We start from the raw sequence: 15,206 nt of genomic DNA, 5'->3' as shown, positions 1-15,206 counted from the left end.
AGTATCAGCTGTCAGACTCTGGGTAAGTATGATGTATATTGTAAAATAACCGCCTCCATAACAGAATACATGCAGGTACTTGTATTGCGATTAATATTGGAACCCGCCACACGTATATAAACCGCCTCTAACCAAGAGCGACGGCGAGAATCATTTGCCCGTATTAGCCCAAATTTTCCACATTGGAACGTGGATTACAATTAATATACTTCTCATACTAGTAACGCTCAGCAACAGGAAACGTGTGAAATTGGCTGCGAACGAATAGACATCCTCATTCTCTGAGATACGATGACAAAGTCTATAGTGTCTTATCGATATAACAAGCCTCACAATGCGCGTAAGTAATCCGATAAACGGAAGCTGCACATTGCAGCAAGAGAATGACCATTTAACCCTGGGAAACCGTTGACTGCAATTTCCTGCTAGGGATCTGCACACAACCAATATGGTAATGTCTCAAGAAGTTCAAAAACGGTCGGATAGCGGGGAATATAAGCTGTGGCAATTAACTCATTACTGCGATCTGTATGGAAACTGAATCACTCTTGTACAAATTTTTGTACAACTGTAATCTATCCAGAACGCAGATATCTGTAACTGGAAAAATCTGGCGCCGTGGTGGATTCAAAATTATGCCCTCCTCTAGAGCCTACATATTAGCTATGGGGACACTGACTGGAATGCCCATAGCTGTGCTCTGGATCAGATTGTACAGAAAATCGCTGAAGACCATCGTGCAGTCGAATAAACAAATATTCCGAGCATTAAAAATATCATCTACAGAGTGCTAGGTCCTATTCTTCGGCGTGCAGTCATTTCTAGAAACAATCGCTGGCTGTATTGGAATGGATGTAAATGATCCGTATTGATTTGTCGTTATCGCATGCTGTCACAAGTTTTCCGCTCGTATGATCATTCTGTAATATAATGATGGCATGCCGTACTACTTTTCCTTAAAGTTGATGAATGAGCACATCGTTCCGGAAGCTTCTTGTGTATATTTTGTTCGTAAAGCTTTTATTCTTTTTATCTGTGTATTCTTATCGCTTCTATTTCTGCTCATAAAATTTTATTTATTTATTTAGCTTTAATCGTATAAAATTTCTCTATACTGTATTTTACCGGTATATTTTAATTTTTTTCGTTTCTTCGTTGTTACAAGATTCATTTTTATAGGAATAGGGAATAATTCGATAGAAATTGAAATTAAGTTTTTTATTTTATATGCACTAAAATTCTAAAACAGTTTCCCCGCTTTACCGATTCTCTCCCCCCCCCCCTCCACAACTCAGAGTTTGTTGCGTGAGGTTAGTGAAACAAATGTCACCCCTAGCAAGTGTAACAGTTGCTGGGCCCTTATTTGTACAGCAATCCCGAGTGTTCAAAAATGTCACAACTACCCAATATGTGCAAATTTATGCAAATCCATGCAATTAAAATGTAATCAGTTAATTAAGTATAATAAGGATTAGTCAGTTGATTAGCGCTTAATAATCTAAAGCTAAATGCAGTAGAAAGTGAAAACGGTAGCTTACCATCAATAGGAATGAACTGATAGACGGCCCGGAATCCCTGGTGTTCGATGCTGTCGTCAGAGTAGAACTTGAGCCAGAGGTAGCGATCGGTGGAGGTGATAAGGGGCGGAAATTTGTCTCCGCAGAACTTTTGGATAAGATTTGAATAGCCGTGAGGGCCGTCGCGGATCTCTAGGCGATCGTATTCGCATGTTGGGGAATCTTCCAGGTGGAACTGGTCCCGGAAGTCGAGATGGATGACGTGGCCGTAAGGTGCTGTGCAAAAATTAGGTAAAAATTTATCACAAATTTGAACAAAAATGATAAAAACATTTAAATTTTCATTAAAGCATATGCAAATATAAAATGCTGCACTTACGTGCAACGCTAGTTATTTGTGTGTTACTTGGAATTAAAGAAGTTTTAGTATTTTTGTTTTGCTTTAACGAGTTTTAATAAAATTGCGGAATTAATAAGAAGGGCTCTTAATTTTTGTTATTCTAACAGTTTCGCAATCCCCCTAAAGGGCTATTCGCGTCCCCCCGAGGAAAGGATGCGCTCCAGTTTGGAAAATGCTACCTAAAGGAATAGTTTTCAATATGACGATATTGTTATTAAAAGAATTTTTGTTCAAGGGGAGAGCTATCTTAAGAAGTCGAATGATAATGCAAATATGCTTCCTTTCTTTCCATATTTATTTATCCTGTTTCTTATACTAAATCGCTAGCTCTCTCTCTCTCTCTATCTTAATACTTTAAATGGGATCGCCCCACTTCTAATGACAGCGGAAGCGTCAGTCCCTTAGCATTTGTTATCCATGGGTCACGACTTCGGAGATGGGCGTGCAAATGAACCATAAACCCGATAGACGTAAGCGAAATGGTCATTAAGGAAATTAGTGCAACAGCAACCTTCCTAACTCAACTGCATGGACAAATATTGACGTCGCGCAGTGTCACTGTTTTTATCTCCGACACGTGGCCAACTTACCCCACAGAAGATGCAAGCCTTTTTTCGCTATTTGTACACACAGACTTTACGGGCTACAAGTAAATTACTAACAGCAGTTTCTCCTAGTGGTGTTGAGAGTTATCGAAGATGCTAATGACATTCACCGTATAAAGAAGCCATTGCACTTCCCATCCAAGCCATTTGTTTGATAAATTGCATCTTCCCGAACCTTTCTTCCCTCCATCTTATGCTCAGGCGCAGTTTGTCTCATTAGAAAATTACATTCTGGCGACAGGGGTGATGAGTCAAAGCAGCTTCCCTTTGCAACTAAATTGGATTATCGGATTATGCAGACAGACTCAGATAATTCTATGCGCCAATAGGTGCATGAAGGCTATTCAGCAAATGACGAATTATGAGACGCATAAAAAGTAAGAATGCTAAAGAACTGAAGGAGGTAAAATGTTAACAATGGATGACAAAAACACACTTCCCACAGCAAAGCAATTAATACACTTTCCAGGCAAAGGTTAGCTGACGCCTGTATTTTAAGTGTTTTTGCAAATCTAACGGCAACTCATTTGCAGTTGGATTTTCTGATGTTTATGTCTACACTACCTGTTGAAAATATTCGAAACAAGCTAATGCCATGTTGTGTCCTAATTTTCTAAGGATATTTATTAGTTTATCAGGATGACCCTTACCTGAAAGATGGAGAATACATTCTGTGTTATTTGGGTAGTTGAAAGGGTAACTAGGTGAGTAGAACTCTCGTTTCTCTTCACTGCCTACGGAGAAATTATAACATGCCCTGGCTTGCTCAACTTCATTCAGCTCTCCACCCTTAAAGCCTTCGACGTCTTTACCTGAAAAGAATTTGACAGTTAATACCAACTGTATTCTATATTACTGCAAAATATGAATATTGTTAACGATGATCAAAACTATGGAAAAACATTCAAAACGGTCCTGTTGGTTCATTTGAACAGAGAGAACTTTATTACAGCCTGCTTCGTTGTGGGATCCTTTATTTTATGTATACTATCCTATCAAAGTTGTGGAACATCCTCTGATTGCAGGAAATTGCAACTACGAAGTACCCAAATTTTTGGTCTATAAAGGTGATAAGTAATTGCCTGGAATTAATTTCGAACGTGTACGCCGAAGGACGAGCACATCAAAGAATTAACAGTTTCAGAAGGGTTTGACAGTTGGATACTATGTAGAGTTCGAGTCCCATCGATGACGTGAGGAATTTTTATAGGGCTTTTTCACAACGTGGCTGAGTTCGTCGGTCTCAGGCGAAGGTAGCATGGTTTTTCGTCTAGCAAACAGAAAATCGACCTCAGAACATACGCAATTTACAAGACAATATATACGGAGCAATATGGCCTTAGTCGTCGATGCGCCTAAAATCCTACTACTACTATGTGGAGAAAATGTCTGTGTGCTACTACTCAGAAGTAAACTTTTCCAAGTCGGCAATTATCAAGGTGATGAAGAAATAGAGGACCCGAATTGCATTGAGTCCCCAAAACGACCAGGAAGGTGTAAAATGCTCATTGGTAGATGATTACCTCATCTCACCATAAGAGCATAGCGAATCTGAGTTTGGGGCTGCTAGCGGCGACAGGCAAACTGTGGCAACTCTAAGTTTTCACGAAATGTAGAGATCCGCTTCCTAAATTTTCACGGAAAAGCTATAAGCCCGCACCTTTGATAACAAAAACAAAGGCACACCGAACTGTGGATTAATGTAAATAGGTCCGGTAGAGAGCCGAGTCATGTAATGGCTCTTTCAGTTTGACGGACGTGTTTGGATATGGACGATGCCCGGTGAACCGCTTACTAATTTAGTGTCTTGCCCCAGCTGGGAAGAGAAGGCGTCATAGTCTAGGGGTATTTCTCGTGGCATGGACTAGGTACACTGGTCGCGATGCATGGAACCATGAATGCTGCGGCATACACTGATATTCTGTCTACTCGACCTTGTGAAAATTTTATGGAAGTGGCCTATACAGCTCTCATTATTACAACGCCCCTGTTAGCAAACAAAGAATGTGAACACGTAGTTTGGAAGCCCTCGTGAGTAGCACAGTTGATAGGATCGCCGTCCTCCTCACACCTGGTGGAAAAAACCAAAGTTCGAGTCCCGTGGATGACGGGAGGAATTTTTATGGGCCTTTTTCACAACGTGGCTGAGTTAGTCGGTCTGAGGCGATGGTAGCATGTTTATTTTCTGCCGGCAACTGGGTTTTTGTCCAGCAAACAGAAAATCGATCTCAGAACACACACGCAATTTACAGAAAATATACACGCAGCATTCTGGCCTTAGTCGCTGATGCTGCTAAAATCCTATTACAACAACAATACAACGTAGTTTGAAAAGATGGTCTGTACAGTGGTTCGCACAAAGCTCTGGCTTAATTAATCCAATTGAATATCTTTGGCATCTTGATGAACATCTTTGGAAAACTGGAATGTTGAATTAAGGGAGGGGTAAAAACCCTTTTCGATACTGTACCGCACGAAAACCGAATATTGTTATTTTAGCTTTTAATTTCAGACATTTACGCCGATTCCGGGTAAGTAAGTTTTGGTCCAGTGACTTCTAGGTATGAGATAAAGTTATTGATATTCAGTTTAGCTATCTGAGAGGTGTGCTTAGCGTCATCACAGTCCAGTAAGGTGACGAATATTTTAATGACATCTGCGTAAGTAAGAAATCTTCCATATGGTGCCATGAAAGGTTCGCATGAAGTGGTAGCTGCGAACAGTGACGCAGACAGAACCTGTCATTTTGGAAGCTCCCTATTAAGGGCGTTGTTGGTGTATGTATCTCCATACTTCATAAGGATCTGTGTGTTAGAGGATCTCGTAAAATAGTAAGCCCAAAGTATTTTTAAAATATTTTCAAGACAGCAGTGGTTGATTTCCAATTATGCAACTATGTCAAGAAACACTATGTCCATCAATTGCTCTCGATTGTTCAAGGTGTTTTAGATCCTACAGAAAGCTTCAAGTGAATTGGTAATTGTGGATCTATTTCTCAAGCAGTGATCATTGATGTACTGCAGAAGCGCTTTCTAGAAAAATTTCAATAGGTTGCAAAATAATAAATAAAATAAATTTTCTGTTTATACTCCGGCACGACAACCAAATCAGTAGAGTTTACAATAAATCGTCAATACAAATATTTATCGTATTTAGTAGTCACTGGCTTGAACCCCGGTCCACTCAAGGAACGCGTGCTATACACTCTCGCTCCTGGCTACGTCAGGCCTAATAATAAATTGGTCAAGTAGTCTTTGCTACCTTGTGTAGAAATTTACACATTTTTTAAGATAAGTGTAAACCGTTCGGTTTCAGTCTGATTTTGGATAACTTGCTGAAGGATTAAATCATCATCTTCACAGTCATCGCGTGCTCCTGTAACACGTGTAAAATTGACGTCCGCTCATTCTTTGAATGTGTTCGGATGTATGATTTCTTCTCTATTGGTGCTGGAGAAAATTCTTTTTGCCCTGATAAATTTGTTCTTTTCTGCTGAAAAAAAGATTACGTTTAATTTTGCGGTTGACCGAAGGAACTGTAAAATGGAAAAACCAATTTCCAGAACATACGCTGTCTGCTTAAGCTTAATTAGCAAGCAAGCTGACGCGAGAATTTTATTTCCAGAAATTGCCAGTACCTCTTTGATTCCGAATTATTCTTCGATTTTAAGTTTCACGTTATCTTTGTGTTAAATGCATGAACACCGAAGCAAATATTCTTTCTGTGCCACTCCCGATTGGGCCTGCGTGAGCTGATTTCAGCTATCCTGCTTTCCGCAATCGTAACAATTCTTTGGAAGCCACCGTGCTGTCTGAATTATATATTCCAACTGACAGGATTCTTAAGTGTACGCTGACATTAGATTTTTCAAATGGACGTAGTTCGAAATGAGAATAAATTCCTACTGTCACACGAAGCCAATATAACGGATAAATAGGATCACAACTGCGACGTGGAAAATTTTCTGCTTTGTCCTACTCCATTTCTATATAAAACAGAAATACATATACAGAGCAAGTGAACAGTCCTAATGTTTGATTTGGTAATAGTAGACCACTGTCGAATGAAGGAAAGAATATCACAGAACTGGTCTGAGGGTGGAGAATCTGCAGTTATTAATGATGTGATTATTTCCGTTCTGGAACCAATGATTTGTATTTTAAGCTCACTGATACTAAAATAAATAAATATGAAATATTAGAATTTTCAAGAACGAAGACAATTTAAAAAAAAAAATCGATGAAATATTATATTGAGTTTTAGATTTTAATTTTTACACTATTAACGAGACATCAACTAGTAAATTTGTAGCGAACAATTTTAAGTATATTAAAATTGTTGCTAAAAGAATGCGTTTAATAATAAGAGGAAAGAGGTCCAAAAGAGAATGATTTATTTGCTCATCGACCGAGATTTCCCAAATTATTTCCCAAAGTAATCCCCGTGAATATGTTGGTACTTATCTATTAAATATAATGAGGGGGTATCAAAAAGTTCGTACCCTTACCTAAAAATAATAGTCCTAGAAAGGTGAAACTTCACAGGAACTTTAATTCTTTTCTATGTACGCTCCATGTATAGTAACACATTTCTCACAATTATGGATCAGTTGTTAGTATCAGTATACTAACAGTATACTAAGGCTTATGCTTCACCAGCCAAAAAAATAATAATAAAATAAAATAACAAAAAATACATTAAAATAATAAGAATAAAAACAAATTAAAAAATAATAATAACAATTAATAAGAGAAAAGAAAATGGACAACCTATGCATTTCCCTCTTCCCTTAGGTAATGAATATCCCCAGATTGTTACCCTCTACTACCCACGTAGGTAACTTATTCCAAAATTTATTACTCGCTGGCTTAAACATAATGCAATATCCTCTGGACTTCGAATTTGTGGAAGAAATTTTATATTACAACAACATAATGATGTGCATGGACTTTCTAGCGACTAAACAACAGGGATGGGCATTGCATATTATCGTACGGCCATACCAATCGCCCGACTAAAATCCAATAGAGCTTTTATGGGGTCATCTGGACCGTCAAGTATGCCCATATTCACAAAATTTATGGGAAACCTTGCAGGTCGCTTGGAATAATGTTAGTCAAGACTATTATAAAATTAATTGCTAGAGTACCACATCTGTGCCACACCACAGTGATAAAATCTCGTGGAGGATGTTTTGATGAAAAATCAGTATAGTTAATATTAATCATTTCAATATATATATATATTTTTTTTTGCTTCAAATTTTTCAATGCTGAATAAAAATCTTAAAATACCTTGTAGTGTGTTGTTTTTATATATCAAACCTTATATTATCATAGCTAATTAAAAAAAAAAAATTAACGAAAACTGTTGTCGTACGCTATGATTCCAAACTTTCAGGCGGGAGTGTAGGTGGGCGAGCACCAGTTTCTAAAAAATCTTGCCGACTCCCAGCATTACAGAAGTGAATGATCAATCCCTTTATTTCCATTTGTCTTTAAACGGCAGTCAGTTTGATAGATGGCAGAGACCGCTGATCAGATTCTGCTGAAGGATGACAAATATTGAACTTTCTGCGGTATAAATTCTGACACCAGAAAATTGGGCTGATGTTATTACTATTCATTTTAATTTAATCGTATAGTAGCCTGTTTTTGTTTTTTTCTCCCCTTGGACTGCGAAGATCATAATGAGTCAGTCTGTACAGTAACATTCATTAATATGCTGCACAAAAAGAATTAATTCTTTAATGTGTATAATTTCCGGTTGCTGTAATCGTGATGAAAAAAATTTCTCAGCCACAAACTAACGCGACCTTAAAGACAGAGAAAAACTGCAAATGGTTCAAATGCGAGTTAAAGTTCGATCAGCTCGATGCCTAGTCACACCAGGTGTATTTCAATGCACCGAGTCTTACACTCTGGTTATGTGTTAACAAGCGGGTCTACGGAGGTGTAAAAGGTGAGGCCGTATTTCCGTAGTCGTCAACGTGCAGTTACGACCCAAGATGTACGTACGTTAAGCGCAGCTCTGAAGAGGTTTTTATCGAGCTTCGGAGAGAGCGAAGGTAGAAATGGTAGTCGGTAGTGCAGCGGTTAGTTACAGGTTCTGACAGGAAGACGTTGTCTCAAATACGTCACGTCTTGTGGACATCCGGGATAGGCATGCGGAGAGCCGGAAGAAGATAAGTCTAAATGAAATATTTAACGACAGCCGGACTAAATTGAATCGACCTATAAGATAAACACATGAGGCCGTTTGGCTTCTTTACAGAAGTAGGGAGATAACTAAGGCAATTTAAACTTCCACTGATTCTTTGGCTGTCAATAGTCGTTAGTTAGGATGAAACGCCACTGAAACCCCATGGCAACGGTACAGGCAGCAGTAAACGGAGACTCAAATCATTCGTACACAAAACAGCTCGGCACCAAGCCATATTTTGTGTGACGTATGATCTTCGTCATATCTCGCTTGATAATGTACTCGGAACTAGCGATCTATCCAGTGGGCCACAACGCCGGAATGGGTCTTAGAGTGTTTCAGATAGCAACGTTAGGATAACTAATGGTAATGGTCATATTTATATTCTTCGTTAGATGTACTGATGGTTCGACTCAATGCAGCCAGAAAAGGAACAAAAACATGAAGTGCCGTTTGTAAAGACATTTATTTAGCTTCATAGTAGTTTCACCTTGCATATCAACTAAAAGATAGCTCAGAGAGCCATTTCCTCCAAGAAAGTTATTCTCAATGTTTGTTTTCACTGAATTTTCGCAAAGTATCACGTATATTTGGAAATTTATCTCTTTATGTATATAAATTTATTAGTTTGTATACATAAAGAGAATTTAAACATTTAAACTTTTTCACAATGAAACTGTTTAAAGAGAAATCCATAGAACTTCGGATTATGCAGGATCTGCCTCAAGTAGTGCTTAACTGCAGCGATTGTTCTATTGTAATGAGTGTCCGGATCAAAATATATACTTTCATGTTTTGCCTGTTCGTTTCATTCAAAGAATTCCTTTGGCTTTGTTTTAAGGACTATATGATAGAAATTTAGACAGCAAGTAATGTTTTATTGACTCTTAGAGTTACGAATTCTAAACAATAAATTAGTTATATAAAACAATTAAGTCCATTATTAACTTAATTATGTCTACTTCACTTACTATACTATCCGGCATCTCACATTTGAATATACGTATCTCTTAACTGGGTTGTTCAAGTCTTCACAATACCTATATGCCCACCGATGAGGCTCCAATCATAGTCGAAACCCGGGTCTAGGTAGACTTATCAAACTGGAGCTAAATTGCGGTTGTGACATTGTTAGTTCGACTATGTTAACTTCAAAAGAGTCGAAACATGGGTCTGTATGGTGGTATACTCTTTAAATAAAATGTGGTTACTTCTCCATTAGAGCAGTGCGATACCAAGGTAACCTTTGCGAAGTGGACTTACTTCTTGCAACGATCTCACAATATGAGATCGATGCGCTAAGTAGCAAACCCAGTTTGCTCACAGCTACGTGCATTCAACAGTACAAAATAATGATTAATGAAATTAAAATTTATACAACGTGCGGAAATTGTTGATAAGTTCAATAGGTTATGCTTGTGAAGAAGGGTAAGGGGTAATTTGTTCAACCTTTTAGTTCCCGTTTAATTTATATACAACTTTCCTCATAATTTCATTGCATCTCTCATTATGCGAGTTTGTTATCCTACGTTACTACCTTAAAGTTTATGATAAAAATTATAGCTACATAATTGTTATTCATATTGCCCTTTGTGCGCATTTTCTTGTACATTCATAATTGGACAGACTGTGTTATATAAATAAATCGGTTATTGTGTTTCAGTAACTGGAGTCAGTGAAACGTTTGAATAGACAGATGGATGAACAGAAAACGTAAACATTTAATTCATTCCGTCTAATCTTCTGTGGTGAAATGGGTACATAACCTTTTGTGTAAATGTCTCGTTAAAATCTGAATTCTACCCATTATGACGGTTGAACGATCATAATTCAATTCACAAACCGAGATAAGTAAACGACTGTGCAGAGAAGAATCTTTGGATACTGCAAAGTTAAAAGAACTGTTTTCTTTTTAGTTGATGTTACTTGAAAGGTGAACGAGAAATTTATAGTTTCTTCTATTTAATTCATAATAGCATTCTCAAGGAAGAGTCTAGGATACGTAAAAACTCTACAAATACAGCTTCACAAGGTTCTTTGGTACAGAGCCTATAACTAACTACTGAACTGAGGAAAAACATACTCAGAACACATCAGAGCTAATTACCTTAATCCAAAGGAAATTATACAAGACAGGATTCAACTCAAAATCTGCTATAACCGTTCCAACATTTTGCTGCTGATTGGACGGATATCATCAAAATCAAATGACGAATAACACTGATGCTGGAGTCTTGATGACTATTCAGCAAATTATTCAGTTACACACTGGTATTAGAACTTTGAAGTGGAACACTTTCTCTAACCAGAGAAGATAAAGTGCTTATACAAGGAGAATTGATAATTAGATTGTTAATATCGGTTGAAGTTCACCAAGTTTGCATATTTTAGTATACTGTAAGGCTGATGTGAAAGAGGTTAATTTTCAATATTGTGGAGAGGTTTCTGGCTTTTAGTACTACTGCATATAATGTACTATTTAAATATTTTTAATAGTTCATTTAATAAAAACTAAAAAGAAATTAATTTGCATTTTTTTAAAAAAAATTCTCGTATTCTTCGATTTCCCGCATAGCGAAGCTATATTAACCGCATAGTGAAACTGAATTTTACGATAATTCAGCTTCACTATGCGGTTCTAATTATCGTATATTTTATGTATAATTTCAAAGGTTCTCCTAACCCAACAACTTTAGTCAACATTTCAAATCTCTGAAGGAAAGACAACAAAAGTGTCGGCAATGTCTAACAGTTAACAAAAATCTCAGGCCATTAAGAGCGTTTACACAAGGGGATTCTAAAATAAATAACTTCGAATTTTCGTTTCTCAGCCTGTTCAACATGCACTAATATTGACAAGATGATGGTACACTGTTCACAGTGACTTCTCCTGCCTCATTCAGTTTGATATCACGGTTGACATCATTATTAATCACATTACTCGCACCATCTACTTTTTGAATCATTTACTAATAACACCCTTCTTTTTTTCATCCTGGGTTTGGCTTTCCACTTTTGGTTCCTGTGGGTAGAGTTTACTTTTCTTTTCGTGTAGATAGCACTTACATCCGTGAAAACATTCTAAAATTAATTTCTTTAAGCTAGTTGCAAACATTTTAAGGCAAATATTTTTAGGCAATAAATATTTTATGAAAAGTTGTTCTCACAATAGGGAATGCTCAGGAAATATGTTTCATCAATAAACTTGCGTAGAATGAGCGCTTAACTTATTTTCTGTTAATGTAAATAACTCAATATAACCTCTTTTATCCATGAAAGTTAAAAAGAGGGGGAGAACTCCAGTTAGGAGAAAAGCAGACTATGAACAGAGTCCTCCCTTTTTTTTATTTTATAGAAATAGAAACTACGGGATATCGTCATGGATATACGGATGTGCAGTTTATAGTTTACTTCTTTCTTTCTCTCTCATTCACTGTTATTTTATTTTACTGTGCTTAGTTGTAATCTTGTGCACATAAAAACTAATTTTTTGTTCGCTCTTTCTCCGTTTAATAAGATAAAACATTGAAGACTGTAAATTCCATAGTTGTAAGAAATTAATGAAACACAACACAATTGAGCACTGATTTAATAAACTCTCTCTCTCCTCTTTGATGGGTCGGGTGTTGCACCAGGTTAACTGTAAGCTGCTGTCCTTTCAGAAGCGGGATAATGTGTTGTTGCTGCGTTCTCTGCCAACCCATGTTTACCAGGCTTGCAGTCCTGCGTGACTTAACCTGATAATGACTACTTAGGCAGAAGTCGCCCGACAGCATCTTTGGGAATCCCCCACTGTCACTTAGATGTCGCCTGCACTGGCACCTGCAGGAGAACACAGAAAGAGAACGAGAGAAAGTTAGAGGCAAGTAAGAAATGAAATTAAGTTCCCATGTTGTAGTGGAGGTGGGGAAGCAAATGAAAAGACATTCCCTTAACCAGACTGTTAAGACTATGGTGCAAGGAATTTTAAGGTGTCACAAAAGAATCCCTTTGAGGTGGATTGAAGAAAAAAGAATTCTTTCAAGAACATTAGTATTCGGGATGTATATTAGAAAGCACTGCTTGTAGGGGGACGTTGTCGTGAGAGAACTATGCATTGTACATCGCTCTTCGTGCACTTATAACATTTGCTATTCGAGACTTAAAAAGGGAAATTCGCCATAGTTAAAAAGAGAGGGGAGCACTGATGTCACATATGCAACATCTTCACCACGAGTTGCTTTGGTAGCGTATTACTTCAAATAAACACCGTGTCACTGAGAACTGTTATTGCCATTTCTCTGACACTAACCTGAATCGTTGTTCCAATAGTTAATTGTGATTTGAAGTAATACAATACGGAGACAACTCCTAATAAAATAATCGAGATAATTAAGGAATGCCCTCATTAGTCGATATGGGATAAGCATCCACTGAAGCTGGACATCGCAAGGGCTTGAAAATAAAAAAAATAATAAAATTTGATTTATCAACGTCCTCTGGAAGTTTGGTAGGAGAATTCTGACTCACCCTGCATATGATTTTACGTTTTTTTTTTTTTTTTTTTTTTTTGTTTTTCCTTTTTAGCTATAAAAATGCTCCTTATAACCTGAAACAAAATTAAGTGTATTTTCACCGTTTTTTCTATTAATAATAGTAATAATATTAGCATTAAATATTCATTATTAAATAAACAATTGCTACCTTTTTCTAGGCTTAAAAATTAAAACCTGGTTCTTAGATTTAAAAATATTTTCGACATATATTGTTACTGTGACGTCATCATATTCCAAGATGTCACTATTTTCCGCAGTAAACATGCCGAAATTAAAGCAGCTAGTTGGGGTATATGGAAATGTTGGACAATGAAAAGAGAAGTCGATAACGAAAGCTGAGAGGATAAAGCTGCAGGCGACTTTATTCATTGGCTCCGTGATGGATTGTATTTCGATCTCAAGAAGCCACAGCAAAACCAAAAATAAAAAAAGTGAACTGCGCTTCTTAAGTTAATGCACGTGTCGTAATATCTTTAGTAGAAGAATGCTTTTCAAGCTGTGGTGCGCTGTTTTTTTAAAAAAGTAAAATTGGGGATTTCATGTAAAGTGATACTTCGAATTGTTCAATATGGACCACAACTGAATTCCATCTACGGATTTTATTAAGGACTTCAAGTACGAAATTAACCCAGGGTAGTGGCACTGTTATGTGCGTAAGGAACATGACAATGCTAAGACACAACGCGCCTCAAAAGAATGCGTAGTGAAATAAGACCAAGATAACAATCTGGGGATCCTAGACTATTCTCTTACAGCCCAGACCCCTTCAGATTTGTGCCTATTTGATCCGTTAGAAGAATTTGTGGGAGGAGAGAAGTTTCACAATAATAATATGGCAGTAAAGGCGTCTGTTCTCCAGTGGCTGTAAATTTCTTTTAAAGAATTCTTTCTGGCAGAGATATTAATATTAGCACTCCCACGTTAATAGGAGAAGTGTGTACATATAAGAGAATATTAAATCGAGAAGACTGCCTAATATGAAAGCAGGTAAGACATTTTATTGAAACGCTAAGGATGTCCTCGCGGGTATCCCAGTGTTTATAATCAATGTTCTCCCCCACACTGGGTGGAAAGTCCTGGGTTCTAATCCCGTCAACGATGGGAGCAATTTTTATGGGTTTTTAACATAACATAGCTACGTTACTCCGTCTCAGGCGCGGGTAGCATGGTTATTTTCACCAGAAAACTCGATTTGTCGTCTAACAGACAGACAAACGGCTGTCTAACGTTTTTCGTCTAACGATTACAGAATAAACGCAAATTGCAGACATAATATGCTGATGCCTCATATTCGCAGTTGGATTGACGCTTAACACGCACGCACGAACCCACAAATGTACTTGTGTTATGAATTGTTCATAATATGTGACTACAGTCAGCCAAATAACAACTCAGTACAGCAGTGGTGACTAAAGAGGTATTTCAGAACACACAGATGACGTATCGCAACCAACGACCGAACCGGGTTCTGCTCCTATCAAAAAAAAAAAAAAGAAAAGAAAAAACAGCTAGTGTGTTCTGGAACAAGACTTACACAGTAGAGGAATGGAGAAACGTTGCCTGGTTGGACGAATTTCGGTTCATGCTGTTTCGCGCTGACGGTAGAACTAGATATGGCGAAAAGAGTATGAGTCCAAGGACTCATGAATTGGTCCAACGATTATGAGAGTAAATTCAGCCACTAGATCTCAATCCATTTTAGCATCTGTGAGATGAGGCGGAACGAGTTCTTCTGAGAAGAGCACCATAACCATTGAATTTTCAACGACTGTGGGACGCAGTTGAATCAACGTGGACCCGCATGTCTGTGGAAAGCAGATGAATCAGTATGGACTAGCATGTCCTTTCAACACCCTGCTGAGTCCATGCCATGAAGAATGCAGGCTGTTTTAAGGGCTAAAGAGAGTCTTTATTCGCTATTAGGGAGGTGTACTTAATAAAGTCAGCA

At 37.6% G+C, this 15,206-nt stretch overlaps 1 protein-coding gene across 2 annotated transcripts in view; it reads right to left on the bottom strand.

Annotated features, from left to right (window-relative positions):
• Positions 1-15,206, bottom strand: part of LOC150082854 (uncharacterized) — a 614,617-nt gene that overhangs the window by 124,195 nt on the left and 475,216 nt on the right. For both annotated transcript variants that reach the window (XM_090377632.1, XM_090377631.1), the window contains exons 4-5: positions 3,173-3,334; positions 1,539-1,793 (exon numbers count right to left, since the gene is read on the bottom strand). In XM_090377632.1, coding sequence (XP_090233758.1) covers positions 1,539-1,793; positions 3,173-3,334 — 417 coding nt within the window. The remainder of the gene's footprint in view (positions 1-1,538; positions 1,794-3,172; positions 3,335-15,206) is intronic.

The sequence above is a fragment of the Mastigoproctus giganteus genome, chromosome 7 (genome assembly GCF_048544385.1).
Source record: "Mastigoproctus giganteus isolate SK-2022 chromosome 7, ASM4854438v1, whole genome shotgun sequence".
In the NCBI taxonomy this organism is placed as follows: domain Eukaryota; kingdom Metazoa; phylum Arthropoda; class Arachnida; order Uropygi; family Thelyphonidae; genus Mastigoproctus; species Mastigoproctus giganteus.
This window is presented reverse-complemented; position numbering and strand designations above follow the sequence as displayed.